Source organism: Procambarus clarkii, chromosome 77, assembly GCF_040958095.1.
Source record: "Procambarus clarkii isolate CNS0578487 chromosome 77, FALCON_Pclarkii_2.0, whole genome shotgun sequence".
Lineage (NCBI taxonomy): Eukaryota > Metazoa > Arthropoda > Malacostraca > Decapoda > Cambaridae > Procambarus > Procambarus clarkii.
The window spans coordinates 17,732,448-17,759,033 of record NC_091226.1 but is presented as its reverse complement, the minus strand read 5'-3'; the positions used below and the strand labels follow the sequence as shown (position 1 = coordinate 17,759,033).

General features: G+C 43.2%; 1 protein-coding gene across 1 annotated transcript; it reads left to right on the top strand.

Annotated features, from left to right (window-relative positions):
* Positions 1-6,031: 6,031 nt before the first annotated feature.
* On the top strand, positions 6,032-26,334 carry LOC138357335 (uncharacterized). The gene is made up of 8 exons (XM_069314015.1): positions 6,032-6,241; positions 10,050-10,223; positions 10,452-10,612; positions 11,409-11,529; positions 15,881-16,087; positions 20,668-20,837; positions 23,054-23,171; positions 26,021-26,334. Exons 1-8 carry the CDS (start codon positions 6,160-6,162, stop codon positions 26,332-26,334), a joined length of 1,347 nt encoding a protein of 448 aa, XP_069170116.1. The 5' UTR covers positions 6,032-6,159.
* The last annotated feature ends 252 nt before the right edge of the window (positions 26,335-26,586 follow it).

The window sequence follows — 26,586 nt, the reverse complement described above, 5'->3', positions numbered from 1 at the left end:
GATATTCAGTTAATAGTTCCTTATTTTCTACATTCATCTATATTTCGGCAAGTGCAATAAAATCTATTGTTTCTGTGCAGACAAGATCATTTATATCGTTTATTTCGTTTCTTAGACTCCTACTGCTCGTGTAATATATCTTAAGTGTATTAATATTTTGAGGCCCTTCTCCTTCCCTGTTCATTTTGCCAATTTGTTTCCTCCACAAACACATACTTTTATTACCTCCTTTCTCCATATCAGTTTCCATACCATTATCTACTAACAGTTTAACCCAAACAAACCCCTCCAACCACAGGTTCCAACGAGTTACCTCACCGTCCCTCCAAGGAGGGACAAATCACTTGCATCCTCGGTCCTGAGGACGATAAATGAATACCCAAAGGGGGGATAACTTAGTTCGCCTGCCTCTTCGAGCAAAACACACCCATCGCAGAAATGTTAACAACAACACATCGGAAACGTACAAAATCAGAGTACAAATCACAAAAAAAATTGAGGAGGAAAATACCGCAATCGCTATTCGAGTCCTCACCAGTGACGAGAAAATTGCTCCTTGAAACTCAGCCAGAGCACGAGCAATGCAAAGCAAGCACCCAGAGCCCCTCAAGGCGACAACATCATTCTGCCACCAGCCGAAACCATTTCAGACCCATTAACTGTAGGCGAATCTGACGTCTACAAAGCAGCCCTTTCTTTTCCACCTGGGTCAGCAGGCGGCTTTACAGGATTAAAACCGCAACACATCAAGCAAGTGGTAAATCCTGCAGATGGTGATGCTGCACAAGATCTTCTTATGGAACTCGCATGGTTCGTCAATGCATGCCTGAACACTTCTTGAGTTCAGAACTGCCCTGAGTCAACTGCTTCTAGTTGGCCAAGATACCCTCCACATCACGTCTGCGGACAAATATTTCATTAGAAAGACATAAATTACACAGGAATCAAATACGATGACTTCAACCAGGAACAGAAAATGTGGTCGGGTGCACTCAATAGATGGCGTTAACATCGTCACCGCCCTCAACAGAGGGCGTTGTCATCGACCCAACCAACTAAACGAAAATGTAGTCGGGTGCACTCAATAGATGGCGTTGACATCGTCACACCTACCTCAACAGATAGCGTTATCATCATCCCACCGCCTAAACGAATTGTGGTCGAGTGCACTCAACAGGAGGCGTTGACATTGCCACATCCTCCTCAACAGATGGCGTTGATATCGTCAACAGAGTAGCTGGATAATGACCACAACCCCACCACCAGAGGAGGTGGCCAATGAAGACAACATCTTTAACAGAGGAGCGGGATAAGAACCCCCTTTCCACCATGGGAAGATAATCAACACAGCCACGCCATAGGTCACGGGCCGTGAGAATATTTTAGTATATAATGAACTTCGGAAACAACAAATTAAAGAATAATTCCAAAAAATTATCTGGGTTGAATCCGACTTGTTTTGCTTCTAAAAAATAATATATGTGATCAATGAGAATAAATACTGTAAACTAAATTATATAATTAAACATAGCAGATGCAATTATGTGTAATTACTTACGATTATCTGTAAATATGTGTAAATGTTTTCAAATAATAGCCAAGAATTATTGCTATTATTATTATTATAAACAAAAGCTGAGATATAAACAGCAAGAGAGGGAACAATACCCCCGGGCGAGTTATTAACAAGAAGTGTGGTTAAGGTGGTGTCATGTTCACAGAAAATGGTACCATCCGTTTTCTATGTGCGGCGGCTGAGACGCCAGGAGGAGGTAAACAATAGAGCGTACAGGACGCCCGCCAAGCTTGGTAGCTACTAGTCATGTAATCATATTAAGTATTAAAGTCAGTAACCAAGTCATGACTTTACATCAACCCTACAACCAAGACTTCCTCAGTAACACAAACACCACAGGTGGGAGCTGCGTGGTGCCTGGCAACAACATGGGGGCCATGTAGTGACTACTGGCTCCTCACGCCTTCCATGTTCAGTGTTCTCGAGGTCGGGCAGGTGTGGGTTTTGGGCAGTGTGAGGGAGAGAGTAGGCCGGGGGCAGTGTGAGGGGGGGGGGTAGTGTGAGGGAGAGAGTAGGCCGGGGGCAGTGTGAGGGGGGGGGCAGTGTGAGGGAGAGAGTAGGCCGGGGGCAGTGTGAGGGGGAATATAGGGGTGCAGAGTTAGGGGTGTGTAGGGAAGCAGTGTAAAGGGGGGGGGGGCAGTGTGGAGGGTAGGATGAAGGGGATTGGAGGGGCTGTGTGAGGGGAGTGGGGGGGGGGGCAGTGAGAGAGGGGGGTGTGGGGAAGTGTGGGGGGGCAGTGTACAGCTCAGTGCTGCATTTGTTCAAGGGTACAGCTCAGTACTGTACTTGTTCAAAGGTAGATTTCAGTGCTGCACTTGTTCAAGGGTAGAGTTCAGTGCTGCACTTGTTCAAGGGTACAACTCAGTGCTGCACTTGTTCAAGGGTACAACCTAGTGCTGCACTTGTTCAAGGGTACAGCCCAGTGCTGCACTTGTTCAAGGGTACAGCCCAGTGCTGCACTTGTTCAAGGGTACAGCCCAGTGCTGCACTTGTTCATGGGTACAGCCCAGTGCTGCACTTGTTCAAGGGTACAGCCCAGTGCTGCACTTGTTCATGGGTACAGCCCAGTGCTGCAATTGTTCATGTGTACAGTTCAGTGCTGCACTTGTTCAAGGGTACAGTTCAGGGCTGCACTTGTTCAAGGGTACAGTTCAGTGCTGCACTTGTTCAAGGGTACAGTTCAGTGCTGCCCTTGTTCAAGGGTACAGTTCAGGGCTGCACTTGTTCAAGGGTACAGTTCAGTGCTGCACTTGTTCAAGGGTACAGTTCAGTGCTGCACTTGTTCAAGGGTACAGCCCAGTGCTGCACTTGTTCAAGGGTACAGTTCAGGGCTGCCCTTGTTCAAGGGTACAGTTCAGGGCTGCACTTGTTCAAGGGTACAGTTCAGTGCTGCACTTGTTCAAGGGTACAGTTCAGTGCTGCACTTGTTCAAGGGTACAGTTCAGGGCTGCACTTGTTCAAGGGTACAGCCCAGTGCTGCACTTGTTCAAGGGTACAGTTCAGTGCTGCACTTGTTCAAGGGTACAGTTCAGTGCTGCACTTGTTCAAGGGTACAGTTCAGTGCTGCACTTGTTCAAGGGTACAGTTCAGTGCTGCACTTGTTCAAGGGTACAGTTCAGTGCTGCACTTGTTCAAGGGTACAGTTCAGTGCTGCACTTGTTCAAGGGTACAGTTCAGGGCTGCACTTGTTCAAGGGTACAGCCCAGTGCTGCACTTGTTCAAGGGTACAGCCCAGTGCTGCACTTGTTCAAGGGTACAGCCCAGTGCTGCACTTGTTCAAGGGTACAGTTCAGTGCTGCACTTGTTCAAGGGTACAGTTCAGTGCTGCACTTGTTCAAGGGTACAGCCCAGTGCTGCACTTGTTCAAGGGTAGAGCTCATTGCTGTAGTAACTCATAAATATTGCTCAACCGTATGTTCGACTGAGAGTGGTTTAAAATTTTAACTAATTTATATACATTATTTCTATTTTGAGTTTATATGCTTAATATATATTTAAATATCCCCCCTTCGTATGCCCGTTCATCCACTTGATCACATCAGTCATGCACAGGCTCAGAGGTACAGCTCAGGGAGTTGTACTAGAGCTAGGAGGTACAGGGGTACAGCTCAGGGAGTGTACTAGAGCTAGGAGGTACAGGGGTACAGCTCAGTGAGTTGTACCAGAGCTAGGCGGTACAGGGGGTACAGCTCAGGGAGTGTACCAGAGTTAGGAGGTACAGAGGTACAGCTCAGTGAGTTGTACCAGAGCTAGGAGGTACAGGGGTACAGCTCAGTGAGTTGTACCAGAGCTAGGAGGTACAGGGGTACAGCTCAGTGAGTGTACCAGAGCTAGGAGGTACAGGGGTACAGCTCAGTGAGTGTACCAGAGCTAGGAGGTACAGGGGTACAGCTCAGTGAGTGTACCAGAGCTAGGAGGTACAGGGGTACAGCTCAGTGAGTTGTACCAGAGCTAGGAGGTACAGGGGTACAGCTCAGTGAGTGTAGTAGAGCTAGGAGGTACAGGGGTACAGCTCAGTGAGTTGTACCAGAGCTAGGAGGTACAGGGGTACAGCTCAGTGAGTCTACTAGAGCTAGGAGGTACAGGGGTACAGCTCAGTGAGTTGTACCAGAGCTAGGAGGTACAGGGGTACAGCTCAGTGAGTTGTACCAGAGCTAGGAGGTACAGGGGTACAGCTCAGTGAGTTGTACCAGAGCTAGGAGGTACAGGGGTACAGCTCAGGGAGTTGTACCAGAGCTAGGAGGTACAGGGGTACAGCTCAGGGAGTTGTACCAGAGCTAGGAGGTACAGAGGTACAGCTCAGTGAGTTGTACCAGAGCTAGGAGGTACAGGGGTACAGCTCAGTGAGTTGTACCAGAGCTAGGAGGTACAGGGGTACAGCTCAGTGAGTTGTACCAGAGCTAGGAGGTACAGGGGTACAGCTCAGTGAGTTGTACCAGAGCTAGGAGGTACAGGGGTACAGCTCAGGGAGTTGTACCAGAGCTAGGAGGTACAGGGGTACAGCTCAGTGAGTTGTACCAGAGCTAGGAGGTACAGGGGTACAGCTCAGGGAGTTGTACCAGAGCTAGGAGGTACAGGGGTACAGCTCAGTGAGTTATACCAGAGCTAGGAGGTACAGGGGTACAGCTCAGTGAGTTGTACCAGAGCTAGGAGGTACAGGGGTACAGCTCAGTGAGTTGTACCAGAGCTAGGAGGTACAGGGGTACAGCTCAGTGAGTTGTACCAGAGCTAGGAGGTACAGGGGTACAGCTCAGTGAGTTGTACCAGAGCTAGGAGGTACAGGGGTACAGCTCAGTGAGTTGTACCAGAGCTAGGAGGTACAGGGGTACAGCTCAGTGAGTTGTACCAGAGCTAGGAGGTACAGGGGTACAGAAGAGGTCTAGAGAATGTAAATCTCCTCATAAAGAAGCTTCTAATTCCTGGGATTAACTTTGTCATCCATTACCGAAAACATTCAAGTGAATATATTTACATTCTATAGTATAACGACGAAAGTTACTGTGTGGAGGGTCGACTTGTCTTGTACTGTGTGGAGGGTCGACTTGTCTTGTACTGTGTGGAGGGTCGACTTGTCTTGTACTGTGTGGAGGGTCGACTTGTCTTGTACTGTGTGGAGGGTCGACTTGTCTTGTACTGTGTGGAGGGTCGACTTGTCTTGTACTGTGTGGAGGGTCGACTTGTCTTGTACTGTGTGGAGGGTCGACTTGTCTTGTACTGTGTGGAGGGTCGACTTGTCTTGTACTGTGTGGAGGGTCGACTTGTCTTGTACTGTGTGGAGGGTCGACTTGTCTTGTACTGTGTGGAGGGTCGACTTGTCTTGTACTGTGTGGAGGGTCGATGGTACTGTGTGGAGGGTCGACTTGTCTTGTACTGTGTGGAGGGTCGATGGTACTGTGTGGAGGGTCGATGGTACTGTGTGGAGGGTCGATGGTACTGTGTGGAGGGTCGACTTGTCTTGTACTGTGTGGAGGGTCGATGGTACTGTGTGGAGGGTCGACTTGTCTTGTACTATGTGGTGAGTCGACGAGTCTTGTATTGTGTGGTGAGTCGACGAGTCTTGTATTGTGTGGTGAGTCGACGAGTCTTGTATTGTGTGGTGAGTCGACGAGTCTTGTATTGTGTGGTGAGTCGACGAGTCTTGTATTGTGTGGTGAGTCGACGAGTCTTGTATTGTGTGGTGAGTCGACGAGTCTTGTATTGTGTGGTGAGTCGACGAGTCTTGTATTGTGTGGTGAGTCGACGAGTCTTGTATTGTGTGGTGAGTCGACGAGTCTTGTATTGTGTAGAAGGTTGATTATTCGATTTCAAATCGATTGTGGAAAATAAGTGATTTAGATCAGTAATTTGGCCTGTCCAGATTAAACTTTAACATGTAAAACTTTTTAACTAGAATTTTCATAAGTGTTACTTATGTCAACTATATGTCAACTTACATTTGTGTTTCCAGACATCTTAGAATGGTTGGAATTGCGAGTGTGAGGCAGCAAGGACCTTAGGCAAGGAGCTCCTGAAGTAGAGAGAGAACCTGAGGCAACGAGCACTTGAAGCAGAGAGGATCAGAGGCAACGAGAACCTAAGGCAGGATGTTGACCTACAGACGACCAGTGTTGGTTCTCCAGCTGCTGCTGGCCGCCGCCTCTACCACATCTCCCGCCACTTTTATAGGTACGGTCACTGGGGAAATTATGTGTTGCCTGTTGCAACAAATGAACCTGTAGGACTGATTTTAATTTAGTATTACAATCAATGGATATTGAATGATCTACAGCCATTCTAATGATGCACTATTTTCAATATGATTTGATTGGCAGAAGAAAATCATTTTACAATGTGGTTTTTATTGATTTTCTGCTTTCTATAATCATGCTTGTGGGTATTCATTGCACGTTTAAATATCACACGCCGTCTTGCTAATCAGTCTGTGTAAAGTTGAACTTTTCTTTATTAATTTTAAATACATCTGTGTTTTATGTGGGGGAAGCTAAACCTCATAGTTTGAATACAAGCTCCAGCAGATGTCTTCCTCTAATGCTCAATGCTGTCAGGTGACGTGGGCAGCTCGAGCTCTTCGATGATAGTAAGGCACTTGAAAGGGGACTCCGAAGCTCCTGTTCTACCCTATGTCAAGGAATGAATTAAAAGTTAAGTGTGGAAGTGTCAACAAGTGGAAGCCAACCCCATATACTTGCTTGATGGGGCTCTGGGAGTTCTTCTTACTCCCCAAGCCTTGCTCGAGGCCAGGCTTGACCTGTGAGAGCTTGGTCCACCAGGCTGTTACTTGGAAAGGCTTGCTGGGAATGGAGACCGGCAATTTCCAGTTTTCCTTCATCTCAGAAGTTGAGTCTGCCCTGGAAGCTACAGTTTCTATAAAGTAACATGCCTGTGGTGTGGGGTTGTAGTTATACAATACAATACAATACAATACAATTTTATTTAGGTAAGGTACATACATACAATAAATATTTACAAGGATTGTTTGACTTATAGGTAGAGCTAGTACATACAATGCCTAAAGCCACTATTACGCAAAGGTTAACAAAGGTAAACAAAGAGGTTCAGTGCGGCCCGGCTGAACCTGCTGGCTGGAATAGCTGGACTTGGGTCAAGAAGGCACTGAAGAATTGGCACACATATTGGTCCTTAGTGTGTCGTCGACTCCTCGATCAATGCCTGTGTATACTATCTCATCTATTACACACTGAAATCACAATAGCGTGATGCATCAAATGAACAGCGATTAAGGCAGCGTCTGGGATCCTCTCGGACGTAGGTTCGAACCCTCGTCACGGCCCTTGTGGATTTGTTTATTTATTCCCTCTATCCCTGGAATTCGTGTTTGATATCTGAGTACGACAGTGGCTATCTTGAGGTTATCTTGAGATGATTTAGGGGTTTAGCGTCCCCGCGGCCCGGTCCTCGACCAGGCTTCCATATATATAGATATATATATATATATATATATATATATATATATATATATATATATATAGAGAGAGAGAGAGAGAGAGAGAGAGAGAGAGAGAGAGAGAGAGAGAGAGAGAGAATTCAATATGAACGTATATATAAACATTTCAGGCACAGTCCATCAAACAAAGTCCAGCAATATTCATCATTATGGTAAAACTGCATCTGATGGGCCTTAATATTTGTAGGATGGTTAACCAACATAACATGGTTTTATACATTTATTATCAAACAATCAGAAGAAAGCCAGATTCATAAACAAACAAGAAACCTGTTCGAAATCTTCCCCCTCAACATCTAGTCCATTGCTTCTGTTTATAACCTCCAGAAACCTCTGAGACATTGAGGCGACGTGGTTGTTGATTAGCTGCGGGTTATGGCGGCACAACTCCCAGTCGCACGACGGAAGACATCTTCCGTCACGCAGGGAGCAGTCGCACCTCCACAGATCTCCAGTATCAGCTCTTGATACTGGTAATGGCTCAAAAGGGCCACCCACTTACGGGCTATTCATGCCCGTGCCACCTTTTGGGTGGCTTAATCTTCATCAATCAATCAATCAACTGCCAGTCGCACGACGGAAGACATCTTCCGTCACGCAGGGAGCAGTCGCACCTCCATAGATCTCCAGTATCAGCTCTTGATACTGGTAATGGCTCAAAAGGGCCACCCACTTACGGGCTATTCATGCCCGTGCCACCTTTTGGGTGGCTTAATCTTCATCAATCAATCAATCAACTGCCAGTCGGCCAGTGTGTGTTGAAGCAGACATTGGTGGGATCGCTCCTGGACCTGCTCCCATTTGCGAAGTATATTCTTCTATACACTCTCTATGGGGTTCATATCGCAGTCTTTGCTTGGCTACTCGATTAGCTCAATATTTTGATGCTCGGCAAACCATCACCTCACAATAAGGGCATAATGGATAGAGCAGTTTATCCTGATTCCTTCTTCCCCGTCCCATCCCAAATCTTTATCCTGAGCCCTTTTTTTCAGTGCTGTATGGTCTTAATGGCTTGGCGCTTTCTCCTGATAGTTCCTTTCCCTTGATCCGTGAAACGAATTAACAATAGCAATACAAAGTTCAGGGAGAATATTTGATAACATATTTTGAGGTTAAGCTTAACAGAAAAAAAACGAAGCTGGTAAAATAAATGGCCAATAGCAAAGCCTGAGTTACATTATTGGTTGAAAGGTAGGATTACGTTAGCCTTTTTGGTGGTAAATCTTTATTAAATAAGCAATACAATACCTGCATGAATATTACATGTTCAGGGCAGGGAAGAGCACATGTACACAAACAAGGGACCATCACTTCCTCAAAAATCTCAACACATGTGTCAGCACTGAAGTTCCCTGAATACCAGCAAGTTCCCCTACGCCGGGTAAAGGAATCCACCCCCATACACTACACGATGCATAACTACTCCAGGCGATTTCATATATAAACTGTTGTTTATAACATGTGTTGTTGGGACGCCAGTAGTGTAATCTGGCCCGAGTCGCTGCCGTGATTGTCTTATCATCACTGGAGATTACAGAAGCCCAGTAATCGAGATGTCCATTGACAAATCTTCTTGTAAAAGCCAATCTTGCTTCTCTATGGTGCTCCAGAAGTTTATGGCTGAATTCTAGTGATGGATGTCGGCTTTATGAAGTCGGTTTCTCACTGTGCGTCCAGATACCTCTAACTGTAGTTCATCCCTGATGGCAGTTGCATTCAAGAATTCACTGATCTTTTACGGGAGAGGTTTCTCTTAGTCCACCAAGCCGGAGGGAGAGAGCCGAGCGGACAGCACGCTGGACTTGTGATCCTGTGGTCCTGGGTTCGACCCCAGGCGCCGGCGAGAAACATTGGGCAGAGTTTCTTTCACCCTATGCCCCTGTTACCTAGCAGTAAAATAGGTACCTGGGTGTTAGTCAGCTGTCACGGGCTGCTTCCTGGGGGTGGAGGCCTGGTCGAGGACCGGGCCGCGGGGACACTAAAAAGCCTCGAAATCATCTCAAGATAACCTCAAGAAGCCGACGTTTGTCGTTTAAGTTCCTGGATTCTTCCCACCGCTGCACCACAATCTAACAGTTGGCTTTGCAATGCCAAGTTCTCTACCAATAGGGTGATTGACATACATATCTCGCATAGCAACTATTGTCCCCTCGTTGACATAGCATTTCCTCCCTGGAGTTCATCCTTGAGTCTACACTCTGAGTTGACTCGTGGATTGGTCTGGGGAGAGTAACGAGCCCACATTCTTGCGCCGAAACGTCGACACTTTCTGCTATAGTGCGCAGGTTAAACAACCATTGTCGGAAACTGGTTGTTTTGAAATTAGGTTGGTTGATTTTACAACCATTGTAAAAAGCACTGGTTTGTCAAATAACATATATCATCACGTTATCGCGCGCGCAAATAGGCTACATGCTGCAAAATTATGGTTGTTTTATCTATAATTTGTTTCACGTTTGTGCTAATTTCTAAATGCATTTATGATCTTTCTTGGTTGGCGTGTAGAGGGAGGATGCTACAGAGACGCCGTACAGAGTCCGTGGGTGAGTATGTCAGGGGGCCACTACAGCCCTGAAGGTCTCACGCCTGACATATGTAAGAACTTCTGCGGTCGACTTCACTTTTGGTATTGTGCTGCTGACGAAGGACGCTATTGCTACTGCCTTCAGAAGTTGGGAAGTGAGTTCCGTTTATGACAAAAGTCATTATTATTGTACAGATTTTTCGTGTTTCTCATATGTTTTGCTTCCTGCAGTCTCAGAATATTATTTTATTTATACAAAAAGTCCGCAAACATTTATGCATAATTGCTTCTGGAAAAGCATCTCTGAATCTCTAGATATTGCGCAGTATTAACCTTAAGACAGACGGGAGTAGATAGTGATGCCATTGTACCATTGTACACAGCGCTAGTGGCCGCCAGTGGTCTCTGTACGGCAGTGTGTGTTGACGGCTCGGAGTGCGGGGGTTCGACGCCCGGTCTTCTCACTCTCTGGCAAACTTCGGTCCTCACTGGCCACCTCAACCTCACACTCAACGCCAACACTTCTCTCTTTCCTGTTGGAGCGGTGAGTACATTGTGTACTGTGAACGGTGGTTATGCCTCACTAACGTTACAGGGTGTAACCACTGTGGTGTGAACACCGTCAAGCCTTGGTGATGTTACAGGCTATACATGGTGAGCCCTGGTGATGTTACAGGCTATTCATGGTGAGCCTTGGTGATGTTACAGGCTATACATGGTGAGCCTTGGTGATGTTACAGGCTATACATGGTGAGCCCTGGTGATGTTACAGGCTATTCATGGTGAGCCTTGGTGATGTTACAGGCTATACATGGTGAGCCCTGGTGATGTTACAGGCTATTCATGGTGAGCCTTGGTGATGTTACAGGCTATACATGGTGAGCCCTGGTGATGTTACAGGCTATTCATGGTGAGCCTTGGTGATGTTACAGGCTATACATGGTGAGCCTTGGTGATGTTACAGGCTATACATGGTGAGCCCTGGTGATGTTACAGGCTATTCATGGTGAGCCTTGGTGATGTTACAGGCTATACATGGTGAGCCTTGGTGATGTTACAGGCTATTCATGGTGAGCCTTGGTGATGTTACAGGCTATACATGGGGAGCCCTGGTGATGTTACAGGCTATACATGGTGAGCCTGAGTAATGTTACAGGCTTTATACGATGTGTACATGGTAAATGCATGACCATGGCAATAATTGCATGATAAATCCCTTAGTAAACAATGCATGACCACTACATAGCCATATGGTTATATAACTCACCATTGTGTCTCTCAGTCGCTAACACGACCACCTCTCTCTAATATTCCTGTCACTGCCGTTGACCTGTCCACAGACGGTGAGCGTGACGGTCAACGCTACCAGCTCCTGGGTTACGAACTGGGGTGACGGGTCCATCTACATCACCAACGGCACCAACCACACTTACACTATTCCTGGAGAGTATACTGTTGTTGGTATGTATCCTGATACTTTATATATATATATATATATATATATATATATATATATATATATATATATATATATATATATATATATATATATATATATATATATATATATATAACTCTACCTGTACCAGGCCACGCATTGCTGTGGCTCAGCAAGGCCAAGGCATGTGCGTTGCTGAGCCACAGCCATCTTCCCATGTCTCTCAGTCCTCCCCCCACTATTCCCCACTCCCCCGTCCCCTCGTCCACCCCACCATTTCCCCCTCCTTCCCGTTGTCCTCCCCACCATCCCACACTCCACAGTCCCCTCGTCCTCCTAACCATTCTGCACTCTCCCCCATCCACCCACCATCTCCGACTCCCCCGTCCCTTCGTCCTCCCTATCATTCCCCCCTTCTCCAACCCCTCATCCTCACCACCATCCCCCACTCCTCTGTCCCCATTGTCCTTCCCACCATTTTCCATTCCCCTGTCCCCTCATCCTCATCATACCCATCTCCCCCGTCCCCTCGTCCTCCCCACCATTACCCTTCCCCTGTCCCCCTCGTCCTCTCCACCATCCCCAACTCCCATCCCCTCGTCCTCCCCACCATTCCCCACTCCCTCGTTAGATGCATTCCCAAATGATTTGATGTTCTCATCAGGAAAATGGGAACATCAAATGATCTGATGTTCCCATCACTGAAATATAAGAAAAACAATGAAAAACCCGAAAGGAAAAAATGAAAATATATAAAAATAAACTATACTCATGAAATGAACGGAATGGTAAACAACACAACTCAATTCCAATGCAATGTCACACAAAATAATTAAATCAAAATGAAAATATATCAAAATCTATGAAAATTCAATTTGTCAATGCAATTGAAAACATTGCAATGGAATTGTAACATATTTAGTATAGTTTGTGTTGCTATTATGGGCAACAGATGGTGCTTTTTTAAGGTTTTTACCTGTCACAGGTGTGGCATCTATATAGTATAGTAGGTATATAAAAACAAGGGCATATTCGAATGGAACGTTGTGTCAAAATTTCAAAGCAATCGGTGAAGAACTTTCGGAGATTATAGCATGTGTTGCTCTTACGTTCAACAGATGGCACTCTTTTTCAAAGAGCATGATTTTTTCCTGTCACAGGTGGGGCATGTATATAGTAGGTATAAAAAAAAAACACGCGACTATTTGAATGCAACATTGTGTCAAAATTTCGAAGCAATCACTAAAGAGGTTTCGAAGATTTCCCTCACATGCAAAACACCGTTTTTCAAAAAAGCATGTTTTTTCCCCCATCACAGGCGTGACATCTATATAGTATGTACATAAAAGCACGCTCGGATGTGAATGGAATGTTGTGTGAAAATCACAAAGCAATCAGTGAAGAACTTGTGGAGAATAGTGATTATAAATATATATATATATATATATATATATATATATATATATATATATATATATATAATATATATATATATATATATATATATATATATATATATATATATATATATATATATATATATATACCATCCATAAGTATAAGAGGATACCATCCTCTTGTCCGATCGAGGGGTTAAGGGATCCTGTATATCAGTTGCATTGCTTCTGGCAGTATAAGTTCGAGTCACTTCTGGGGTGTGAGTTTTCAGTGGCATATATGCCTGGTGACCGTATAGGCTTGTTCGCATTTGTGTTCCTCACGTGTGCCCCAAAGAATGAGGTGATTTGATAGAGCTAGATTCTTGTCCTAGTAGCCGAGAGGTAGCTGGAGCTGACCTCTGGTGAGGTGGCGCCTAGACTAGGACCTGCGCCTTGACTAGGACCTGCCTTACCCTACAGAGTTCTTAGGGTAAGGAACTCTGTAGGGTAAGGCAGTTCCTAGTCAACAACGGCTTCTCCAATGGTTTCGTGGAAGACATCATAAGAAGGAAAGTGAAACGCCATGCAACCTCTGAAGAGACAACTAACACAACACCTATACCCCCTATTAGACTATTTTACAGGAACTTCTTTTCCACAGCCCATAAAACGGAGGAAAGGGTCCTGAAAGATATTGTCAGTAGAAACGTTATCCCTACAGACAAAAATCAGAAGATACAACTGACGATTTACTATAAAACCAGGAAAACGGCCAGCCTACTCATGAGAAACTCTCCAGACACAAATCAGAACGCTTTAAAAGAGACCAACGTCGTCTATGCCTTCAAATGCCCTCTTGGGGACTGTAAGCCTCAAAAATCCCAGTATATAGGCAAGACAACAACATCTCTTTCCAGGCGTTTAACGATGCATAAGCAACAGGGCTCCATTAAGGAACATATAATCTCTTCCCACAAACAAACCATCGCCAGAGAAATCTTAGCAAACAACACAGAAATCATCGATAGATACAGCGATAGCAGGCGGCTTGACGTCTGCGAGGCACTACACATCAAGAAGTCAACGCCAGCAATCAACAGCCAATTAATGTACAACTATATTCTATCCACCTCAAGACTCCGCTCCAATATAGAAGCATCAAGAAATATGGACCAATAGGCTTTCTACAATTACTTCCATTCAATACCCATTGTTTCGTGTTCTGTTTTGTGTTTGAATTTAATACCCATTCAATGCCCATTGTTTCGTGTTCTGTCTTGTGTTTGAATTTAATACCCTTTCAATACCCATTGTTGAAAGTTTGTTTTCACCTCATCTACCTCACCCAAATGTAGATAAAAACTCGAAGATGTGTAAGCTCTATTCAGTTTCAGTTGTGTGTTTGTAAACTAAAGTCTTTGAAACTGTAATTAGTTTTACGAAACGCGCTCAAGTGTCGCGTCAGACTAGAAATAAAAATGAATTTTGGAGAATTGATCTTTGAATTACCATCAACAGTGAAAAGAAACGTAAGAAAGATAGAGAAAATTCGTGTTAGAATTATTAATCTTACTTTTTCGGTCATATTTAATAATATATGTCTACAGGAAAGACTGCTACCAATATATATATATATATATATATATATATATATATATATATATATATATATATATATATATATATTTATATATATATATATATATATATATATATATATATATATATATATATATATATATATATATATATATATGTATGTATATATATGTCGTACCTAGTAGCCAGAACGCACTTCTCAGCCTACTATGCAAGGCCCGATTTGCCTAATAAGCCAAGTTTTCTTGAATTAATGTTTTTTTTCGACTACCTAACCTACCTAACCTAACCTAACCTAACTTTTTCGGCTACCTAACCTAACCTAGCCTATAAAGATAGGTTAGGTTAGGTAGGGTTGGTTAGGTTCGGTCATATATCTACATTAATTTTAACTCCAATAAAAAAAATATATATTTTTATTTTAATAAAATATATATATATATATATATATATATATATATATATATATATATATATATATATATATATATATATATATATATGTCGTACCTAGTAGCCAGAACGCACTTCTCAGCCTACTATGCAAGGCCCGATTTGCCTAATCAGCCAAGTTTTCCTGAATTAATATATTTTCTCTAATTTTTTGCTTATGAAATGATAAAGCTACCCATTTCATTATGTATGAGGTCAATTGTTTTTTATTGGAGTTAAAATTGACGTAGATATATGACCGAGCCTAACCAACCCTACCTAACCTAACCTAACCTATCTCTATAGGTTAGGTTAGGATAGGTAGCCGAAAAAGTTAGGTTAGGTTAGGTTAGGTAGGTTAGGTAGTCGAAAAATAATTAATTCATGAAAACTTGGCTTATTAGGCAAATTAGGCCTTGCATAGTAGGCTGAGAAGTGCGTTCTGGCTACTAGGTACGACATATATATATATATATATATATATATATATATATATATATATATATATATATATATATATATATATATATATATATATATATGAATGAAAACTCACACCCCAGAAGTGACTCGAACCCATACTCCCAGAAGCAAACGCAACTGGTAACTACAGGGCGCCTTAATCCGCTTGACCATCACCCTGGCGCCCTGTAGTTACCAGTTGCGTTTGCTTCTGGGAGTATGGGTTCGAGTCACTTCTGGGGTGTGAGTTTTCATTCGCATATAGTCCTGGGGACCATTCAGGCTTGTTCGCATATATATATATATATATATATATATATATATATATATATATATATATATATATATATATATATATATAATATATTATTCAAGCCGTGTATATATGCACCAGTTATTTTTGTTGAGCTTATCGTAATTGTTGCAACATACGAGGGTATTTTATTATTATTTTGTTTGTCATAATTTAACTTTCAATAAGAGATTACCTAATTTCTTGCAGCTTTCTTGGAGCTGGTGCCAGGTGTGATGGACGGTGCTACAGTGACTGTGGTTTCCAAGCCCAATGGCACACTAAATTGTCCTGCCCATGTTACTGTTGGGGAAGCAGCCGTGTGTCCGCTGATCACCTCAACCCAAGGCTACGGCAGTGTTCTCAACACCACCTATACCGAGCCTGGCATGCCTCAGACCTCATACCACATCCCAGGTAAATACCACCTTCTGGTGAGAATATGTGATAGTACAAGGTGTTTACTGAAGTATGATATGACCATTCTCATGTGCATTCCTACTCGTTTTCTTTATTTCATACAGACATAAAAATTAAAGAAAACGGCAGAAAGCCTAGTGGCCCATACGACGCATCCACTCAAACTTAATTATACCAAAGTCTAACCTATACATGAAACGGTCCAGCGATCCAACGCCTGTTATGATTGGTTTCATAGATTAACAACCTGATTTCCAATTAAGTATTAACCAGGTCTTTCCTGGTTCTAAACTCATCCAATTTGTATTAATCATTTCGTGTTTTTCTTGAATATTGATACATTTAAACTTTATTCATATGCATGTCACCCTTAGTGTCTTTATAGAGAATGTAATTGTAATCAGATTTAATCATTATGTAAAATTTGTCAAGGCTTAATCATATATATTTGCAATCATTTTTATTGTTTGCATTATAATTTTATATTTGGGAATGTGTGTACACTGAAAAAATCTACATAAACACACAAATGAGCTCGTTTATCCGGATAACGTTAAACCGGACCTTTGAGTAATCCGGCCAAAATCAAATCCGATTTTTTGTCTGCCAAACTTAGACAAATCCGGACAGACAGAAATCCGAATAACCGGGAATCTAGCCGGAGTACCGAGAACGACATCAGAAGATCCAAGGATTATGGATTATCAGAAATCCAAGAGCCTTCAACCAATGAAGCCTCAATGGCTCAGTCAAAACTGACCTTAATCAAACTAATGTACAGTAATTTCAGTGTTGTGCTCTGTCAGGTTAATAAATGACCATGAATATAAAATAAAGATATACATTATAACAAATAATAAAATTTACCGTATATTGCCTGTACTCGCTGTACAGTGCATTTTTCTACTGAAATATAGGATTTATTTTCACATTTAGGAAGACCTGGGTAAATACTGGTTCGGTAACAGGGTTGTTGATTTGTAGAACCAATTACCAGGTGACGTGGTGGAGGTGGGGTCCCTTGATTGTTTCAAGCGTGGGTTGGACATGTATGTGAGTGGGATTGGGTGGTTATAAATAAGAGCTGCCTCGTATGGGGCCAATAGACCTTCTGCAGTTACCTTTATTCTTATGTGTTTCGCATTATGACGCAACAGCTCATCCTCGTATTTTAGTAGTACTTATAATGACGATGAGGACAATAGTACATATACCGACGTACAATTTAATTAGAAACTAGAAATAGGTACTATTGAATGTGGACAAATTGGAAAAGGTTTTCGATTCATGTTGCAAAGACCGACTAACCTAATCTAACCTTCCTAGGCCTAATACTCGCTATCTGTGCTATACTAGGCGTAGGAATATTGATGTTTATTTTTTAGCTTTATTTTGTTACGGACTCTATAAAGTGAATAGTACCAAATTCTACTAATTCCTTAGTACGTCAATCTTTGTACTATGGTGCACATAGTTACACAAACTACTGTGTAAACAGGAGGATGGGCTGCATACTCCAACATATTGCATGACACCTACACAACACGACTGTGATGTCAGGCTCTCTGACAGCCTCTGCCCCCCGGGCCACCAGCTGGTAGGAGGAGCTGATGATAGATGATGTCTTCCCATGAGGGAGAGACAGGCTGGAGGGGTGAGGGAGACACAGGCTGGAGGGGTGAGGGAGACACAGGCTGGAGGGGTGAGGGAGACACAGGCTGGAGGGGTGAGGGAGACACAGACTGGAGGGGTGAGGGAGACACAGGCTGGAGGGGTGAGGGAGAGACAGGCTGGAGGGGTGAGGGAGACACAGACTGGAGGGGTGAGGGAGACACAGGCTGGAGGGGTGAGGGAGACACACGCTGGAGGGGTGAGGGAGACACAGGCTGGAGGGGTGAGGGAGACACAGACTGGAGGGGTGAGGGAGACACAGGCTGGAGGGGTGAGGGAGACACAGACTGGAGGGGTGAGGGAGACACAGGCTGGAGGAGTGAGGGAGACACAGGCTGGAGGGGTGAGGGAGACACAGACTGGAGGGGTGAGGGAGACACAGGCTGGAGGGGTGAGGGAGACACACGCTAGAGGGGTGAGGGAGACACAGGCTGGAGGGGTGAGGGAGACACAGGCTGGAGGGGTGAGGGAGACACAGGCTGGAGGGGTGAGGGAGACACAGGCTGGAGGGGTGAGGGAGAGACAGGCTGGAGGGGTGAGGGAGACACACGCTGGAGGGGTGAGGGAGACACAGGTTGGAGGGGTGAGGGAGACACAGGCTGGAGGGGTGAGGGAGACACAGGCTGGAGGGGTGAGGGAGACACAGGCTGGAGGGGTGAGGGAGACACAGGCTGGAGGGGTGAGGGAGACACAGGCTGGAGGGGTGAGGGAGACACAGGCTGGAGGGGTGAGGGAGACACAGGCTGGAGGGGTGAGGGAGACACAGGCTGGAGGGGTGAGGGACACACAGGTTGGAGGGATGTGGGTGTGGGGGAAGCTGACTCGTGGGATTTATATATTTTTATACAAATATTAATTTATTTATATTAATTTATTTCTTACGTTAATTTCTTTATTTCGATAGCGGACTGTATGAGTTTTATAAAGTTGACGGTATGATATTTAATTCCCACAAATCGTTTCCTACACAAGCTGGGAGGTTTATTAATTATATAGTCTATCAGTCGAAATTATCGATTGGTAGACATTTACTACAAATGTTAATACTACATGGGTTAGTGAATTAAATGAAACAAATACAGCTTATCTGTATGGTAGATTTTGCACTGGACAACCAGATGTAAACGTGGAAGATCACAAACTAGTACTCCTTGTAGGTGACGCTAGTGTAATCAATTGTTACGTGTTGTACCAGGTAGTTGTTAATTCTTCTTCCTCTTCTATTTCACCTGACAAAAGGCACACACAATAATAGTCGTAACCCATATATGACACTTATATCAGGGAAAATGATTAGGTAATTGTTTAATTGATATTTCCCCATCTGGGTGGCTCGCCTCTTGTCCTAACCGGTATACCCTAATCTACCTACATTACTGGCAAGGAATGACTAGATTTAACAGGTTATCGGGTACAGAACACTTCCCTTATTGTTGACGAAGATCGTGCTGATGATGGGAGATTTGTACATACCATAACACTGAGCCTAATGGAAATAATAACAGAACATCAAGCGTGCTCCAAGCGATACTTGTTGATGTTAAATTTAATGGCATCTGCTCCCTCTCGGCTCAAAAGACGCGTCTCTCTCACTGGTTCCTTTTGCCCTTTCATTGACAATGGGAGGCAGACTGTAATTTCTTAATAATTATATCAGATCCAGTCATAGAGAATACTTTTTTATTGATTCTAATGCTAGACTGGTGTTTTAAGTGATTCACATTATTATTAGCTGGTGAATTTAATTGCGATGTGGCAATGATATCCCGTTTTCTTTGAATGATCAACCAAGATATTTTGTTTAATTTGTTAGTACAAAATCAACAGCAATATTAACTGCATATTGTATTAAAGGTTAGCAAATGGTGTCGCTTTTTCCGACATAATTCTGGGGGGGGCGAGGGGGAGAAAAACGGGTCGGAGTTCAATATTTACAACTGATAAACACTGATACTCCTCCTCAGAATTATTAGATTAATTTGAAGTTAGTATTTAGTAAATAGCACATTTGTGGGTCAGTTTGTGCAGGACAGATGTCCTGTACTAGAGTTGCAGGTGTGGGAAGTCTTTAGGCAATTTAATTTCCCTGCTAACTCTTGTGAGGATAAATTTCTAGACTAAATAAATTGTATTTAACCCAGAGGACTGAATGTAATCAATTACTACAGTCAAGTATGATTCTGGGACTGAAGTGGGATCAGTGACATTAGTCACAGTGATTTGTAGCTTATTCAGGCTACTGGTCACTGATTAGCCACTGAGGCCCATGGAATACCACTCAGCTAATAATTATTGCATCAAAATCAGTCATTGAAATCAGAAATCAACAAACTTCAGCAAACACCTCAAACTGCCAGTTCAGGAACACAGTGACGAGTGACTGCAGTTCGACCAGTTATCCTCAACTAGGGCCAGATTCACGAAGCAGTTACGCAAGCACCTACGTCTATTTCCTCTATCATTTATATAATCCATTAACTTTATTATATAGCTGTTAGCTATCACACTGATCTAGTTCTCTGAACCACAACTATTTAGTTTTAACTTCTGTCATTACACTCTACATAAATAATAAGTCATTACTTTTACTCTTTCAAACTTGAATTTCCTCACACTTGCTCCTTGAACTGCAAAGTTGATGATTTACCTCACATTGGCCTCTGACATGTTAAAATTAAAAATAAGAATTTCATATATTTTTCTCCCTTTAAACATTTCCTTCATAATCATCTATGTTACAGCTTAGTTATTATGTTGATTCCTATAAAACATTGAATTAAACGCACATATTCCTAATTAGACAAAGATCTTACAATGACTAGCAAGCAAAATTAAAAACCATTTAAGAGACCATAATGTAGTTAAGTTATAATTTGTTAATGCTTATGGTTGTGTTGTTATGACAGAGGAAGTAAGCAGGGTGTACGGGTCGATACTGAACGTGGCCGCCCCCGCCGGTACTCCTCGCCTGCTGAAGACCCCCACAGCTCTTACTCTACACTCCGAGGGCGTCCACGCTGGCTACCTGGCCGCGGTGCGAGTCATGGCTACCACACCTGGCTGGCTCTCTCTCTATGTGAGTCGTCAGTGACTTATAAAATTATGTGATATGCCATATTTGTTTTGTATACGTGGTGCTTGTAGCAAGGTGCATAGTCTATAGTCACTTCGTAACCACTACAATGAGTATAACATTACTGCTCAAATATGTCTATATCCAATGAGACAGGAGAGACTCCTGACTCACTGCTCCTTACTTACTCCTTTTGACTCACGGCTCCTGACTCACTGCTTGTGACTCACGGTTCCTGACCCACTGCTCCTGACTCACTGCTCATGACTCACTGCTCCCGACTCGCTGCTCCTGACTCACTGCTCATGACTCACTGCTCCCGACTCGCTGCTCCTGACTCACTGCTCATGACTCACTGCTCCCGACTCGCTGCTCCTGACTCACTGCTCATGACTCACTGCTCCCGACTCGCTGCTCCTGACTCACCGCTCCTGACTCACCGCTCCTGACTCACTGCGCGTAACCCACTGCTCCTGACTCACTTCTCCTGACTCACTGCTCGTAACCCACTGCTCCTGACTCACTGCTCCTGACTCACTGCTCCTGACTCACCGCTCCTGACTCACTGCGCGTAACCCACTGCTCCTGACTCACTTCTCCTGACTCACTGCTCGTAACCACTGCTCCTGACTCACTGCTCCTGACTCACTGCTCCTGACTCACCGCTCCTGACTCACTGCTCCTGATTCACCGCTCCTGACCCACTGCTCCTGATTCACTGCTCCTGACCCACCGCTCCTGACCCACTGCTCCTGACCCACTGCTCCTGACCCACTGCTCCTAATTCCCACTGCTCCTGACTCACTGCTCCTGACTCACTGCTCCTGAATAGCCATATAATGTTCATTTGATTTGATTCATCCTTTGTTCGCTTCAGAATTGAGAAGAGTTAATGAGAGTTATTCGACAAAATAAACTTTAGATCTATTTTTAAGTTATTAATTCTTATCTCGATGCACATTAGCATTAGAGAAAAAATCAATAAAATATGAATAATAATCTAGAAGACAAGTCGATGCTATAAAAGCGTTTTGGAAGGTTAGAGTTAAGACAGATGATTGTTGCTGTGGGATATTTTCCCAGTAGGATTTTTTTTTAATTAATTGATATATTAAATTATTGCTTTATTGAACTTACTTTAATTTATTTTTATTAATTCAAAGTGGACTGTATATAAAAAATTATCTTGCTAGGTGTTTACCTGATCCCATCTTTGGGGGGGATTACGTACATAGCCAATTAATCAAATAATTGATAACTGTAATAAACTACCGAATTAATGTGTGTTAGTATTACTGCTAAAATGGGTTAGTTAAGGAGTAAACATGTCTTATCCCCACTAGATTTTGAAAAAGCCATAAACAGTATGCCTATGCACTCTGCACCAGGCCCGGATTCTTGGAACTCCATATTTATCAAGAACTGTAAAAAACCACTATCGCAGGCCCTCCACATTCTGTGGAGACAGCCTAGATACTGGCGTTATTCCTGATATACTAAAAACAGCAGAGATAGCACCACTTCATAAAGGAGGAAATAAGGCAGAGGCAAAAAATTACAGACCGATAGCACTAACATCGCACATTATAAAAAATTTTGAGAGAGTGCTAAGAAGTAAGATCACAAAATACATGGAATCACAGCATCTCCATAACCCCGGACAACACGGTTTCAGAACAGGGCGCTCTTGCCTGTCGCAGTTGCTGGACCACTATGATATGGCATTAGATGCTATGGAAGACAAACAAAACGCTGATGTAATTTACACAAATTTCGCAAAAGCTTTTGATAAATGTGATCATGGCGTTATTGCACATAAAATGCGTTCAAAAGGAATTACCGGAAAAATAGGCAGATGGATCTACAATTTCCTGACCAACAGAACCCAGTGTGTAATAGTCAACAAAATAAAATCCAGCCCATCAACCGTGAAGAGCTCAGTCCCCCAGGGTACTGTGCTTGCTCCAGTACTTTTTCTCATCCTCATATCGGACATAGACAAGAACACAACCTATAGCACTGTATCATCCTTTGCAGATGACACTAGGATCTTCATGAGAGTAGGCAACATAGAGGACACGGCAAACCTCCAGTCAGTTGTAGATCAGGTCTTTCTATGGGCTACAGAAAATAATATGGTGTTTAACGAAGATAAGTTCCAGCTCATGCGCTATGGAAAAAATTAAAATATAAAAACGGAAACCACGTACAAAACTCAGGCAAATCATAACATAGAACGAAAAGGCAATGTAAAGGACCTGGGTATACTCATGTCTGAAGACCTTACCTTTAAAGAACACAATAAAGTAGCCGTCACAACTGCAAGAAAAATGACAGGTTGGATAACAAGAACTTTTCACACAAGAGATGCTATACCGATGATGACACTTTTCAAAACGCTTGTGCTCTCTAGAGTGGAGTACTGCTGCACAATGACAGCCCCTTTCAAAGCTGGAGAAATTGCCGACCTGGAGAGCGTGCAGAGATCCTATACTGCTAGAATTCACTCAGTAAAACACCTAAACTATTGGGACCGACTAAAAAGCCTAAATCTGTACTCCCGTGAGCGCAGGCGGGAGAGATATATAATAATTTACACGTGGAAAATGTTAGAGGGGCTGGTCCCAAACCTGCACACAGAAATAACATCACCTGAGACCAGAAGACATGGCAGGATGTGCAGAATACCCCCGTTGAAAAGCAGAGGTGCAACAGGTACTCTGAGAGAGAACTATCAACATCAGAGGCCCGAGACTGTTCAACACGCTTCCGCTACACATAAGGGGCATAACTGGCCGACCCCTCACAGTGTTCAAGAGAGAACTGGATAAGCACCTCCAAAGGATATCTGATCAACCAGGCTGTGACTCATACGTCAGGCTGCGAGCAGCCGCGTCCAACAGCCTGGTTGATCAGTCCAGCAACCAGGAGGCCTGGTCGACGACCGGGCCGCGGGGACGCTAAGCCCCGGAGTCACTTGGTGACTCACATTAGTGAAACATAAAACCTAGATTTGCAGACATAAACAGTAATTAATTACCACTAAAAATTATTACAGTACTGACGTAAGTGGGATACTTGGTAATAGGGGATAAAAAAAGCTCATCACCTGATTTTTAAACTACTCAAAACACAAAATGGGAAAGTAGCTAGTGTTAGTAAATGATGTTGTTTTATCTCATTAACCCCATAGCTGCGTGTTTTGATGGGTCAGTTACCATATATCAAAGCAGTCTTCATTAAGACACAATTTCACCACACTACGCAAAATATTTTCTCTTATTATTTGTCCATTTTTACCATGATGGCTACTGTATATACTCATAAGTAAATTTTATTACATTAGAAAACGGTACTATCATGACATGAATTCCGTTATTCAAAATTATATCACTAGTACAGTGTTACACAATTAATTGTTTGAGTTAGGAGAGACATAACTAATGCTCAAGCTAAGCTTTTTCCCATGGAACATTGGAGTTCTGCTTTATAATTGACAATACTTGTCTAAAAATGTTCATACATTATTGAAATCAGCAGAGGCAGCTAGGGGGTTAATTTTTTCTGTGTTTGAAAGTTACTTTTTGTGCATTTAAGAAGATTAAACTAAAGAGCAAGGTTGTTTTGATAGGTGTGGCTGAGCAAGTGTAGCATGTTAATTAGTATGGCAGTGATGTAACCATATGCAAAAGATAGCATAATATTTCTATTAAAGTGAATCTGTATCACTTACTTTTTATAGGAAAGTCCAATAGTCTTTTAGCAAGTGGTCAAGAAGTTCATTTTGGAGCTTAGTATTCAAAGAAGAGTCGGACAATATATAGACATCACATACTTTGTATGGTGAAGGGTGCAATTTTAATGAAGACTTTTTTTCCGCAAATGTCATATTGAGTTCACCTTCTGACAAATGCAGTTTGTTAGGCTTTAGACGGATTCTTTGTGTCTACCATTCTGTGTTGCTTAAAATATGTTGAAAATAGAAGTCGGCATTTTTTCTTAAATCCTTTACTATTTTTAATGAAATGGTTACCGGGCATAATTAAAATTCCAACCCATCCTCCTGTTTAGATTATAAGATTTGTAACTATGTGGACCATCATAAATACAGACATAATGACCAATTAGATGGTAGAAATTGGTACTGCTGTATGGAGCCGGTCGGCCGAGCGGACAGCACGCGGGACTTGTGATCCTGTGGTCCTGGGTTCGATCCCAGGCGCCGGCGAGAAACATTGGGCAGAGTTTCTTTCACCCTATGCCCCTGTTACCTAGCAGTAAATAGGTACCTGGGTGTTAGTCAGCTGTCATGGGCTGCTTCCTGGGGGTGGAGGCCTGGTCGAAGACCGGGCCGCGGGGACACTAAAGCCCCGAAATCATCTCAAGATAATCTCAAGATAAGAAAGCACCTGAAGTTAACCTCAAGGTAGCTGGTAGGTCGAGTATAGTCCAGTCATCTAACATCAGACACTTTCCACCACATGTAGTCCGTCCTGGACCTGTGTTATTGGCGGCATTTGGTCCTTGTTAGAGCAAGTATGGCGTCTGTGCAGTCTATGGTAGGTATTAACAGCTCTCTGTGATTTCTACAGTTCGTCACAGGTTACTTGCCGGAATTTTACACAGTAACAATTGTACGACAATATTATAGTCAATGAAATGTGACATGCATTAATTAGGATTGAGTAATTGGTAAAACCAGGCATACCCTTGGTTTGGTGTTATCATGCTGCATAACTAACTAATCTATCTAAGAGTTATCTAGTTATATGGCCATAAACTAGAAGACAATGTGTTTAGTCGGATATTTAGCACTTCCCGTTATTGATGAGGTCGCTGTGGCAGAATCACTGTTGAGCGATTTATATATGAGATCTTTGTAGTGTCGTGCATCGCTAAATCTGATGGGCAGCCTCTTGTTTACATTTGTTCTGTTGTCCGCCAGCTGCCCCGAAAATATGGTTCTATTTTCTCTCTTTTATTGACAATATGAAGGAGCCTTTAATTTTATGGTCGATTTGTTCAAGTTAAATCATAGAGAACACGTTTCTATCAAGTTTAATTGCTAAACTGTTAGTTTTAAGGAGACTTGTTGATCGTTAATCAATGTTTTGATGACGTCACGGATCTCCCGTTCTTTATAATCCATTTATAACTAACTAATGTATATTAACAACGTCTTGCAGCGTTTAGTAATGTTAGTGTCGGATTTCCAAGAGTTGCCACAGACGGAATGATTGTTGCCACAGACGACATGATTGTTGCCACAGACAACATGATTGTTGCCACAGACAACATGATTGTTCCCACGGACGACATGATTGTTCCCACGGACGACATGATTGTTCCCACGGACGACATGATTGTTCCCACGGACGACATGATTGTTCCCACGGACGACATGATTGTTGCCACAGACAACATGATTGTTGCCACAGCCGACATAATTGTTGCCACAGGCTCTGAGCGGAGGCTGTGCGTCTGGAGCCTACTGCAGTGAGAGCGGTGAGTGTAACACCGGCTGCTCTCCTCACTACTTCAACCAAACCTGCTCCACCTTCCTCTGTCTCCCTGCTGGCAAGTGCAACGGACCAGCTTGTACCACTGGTAAGTTTAATGGGCCCACTTGTACCACTGGTAAGTTTAATGGGCCCACTTGTACCACTGGTAAGTTTAATGGGCCCACTTGTCCCACTGGTAAGTTTAATGGGCCCACTTGTACCACTGGTAAGTTTAATGGACCCACTTGTAC

Excerpts from the sequence above, each read along its gene's own strand:
- LOC138357335 (XM_069314015.1), top strand. The coding sequence starts at position 6,160 with ATGTTGACCTACAGACGACCAGTGTTGGTTCTCCAGCTGCTGCTGGCC. Across the intron at positions 11,530-15,880 it reads TGGAGAGTATACTGTTGTTG|CTTTCTTGGAGCTGGTGCCA; the intron begins GTATGTATCCTG and ends AATTTCTTGCAG. Across the intron at positions 16,088-20,667 it reads GACCTCATACCACATCCCAG|AGGAAGTAAGCAGGGTGTAC; the intron begins GTAAATACCACC and ends TTGTTATGACAG.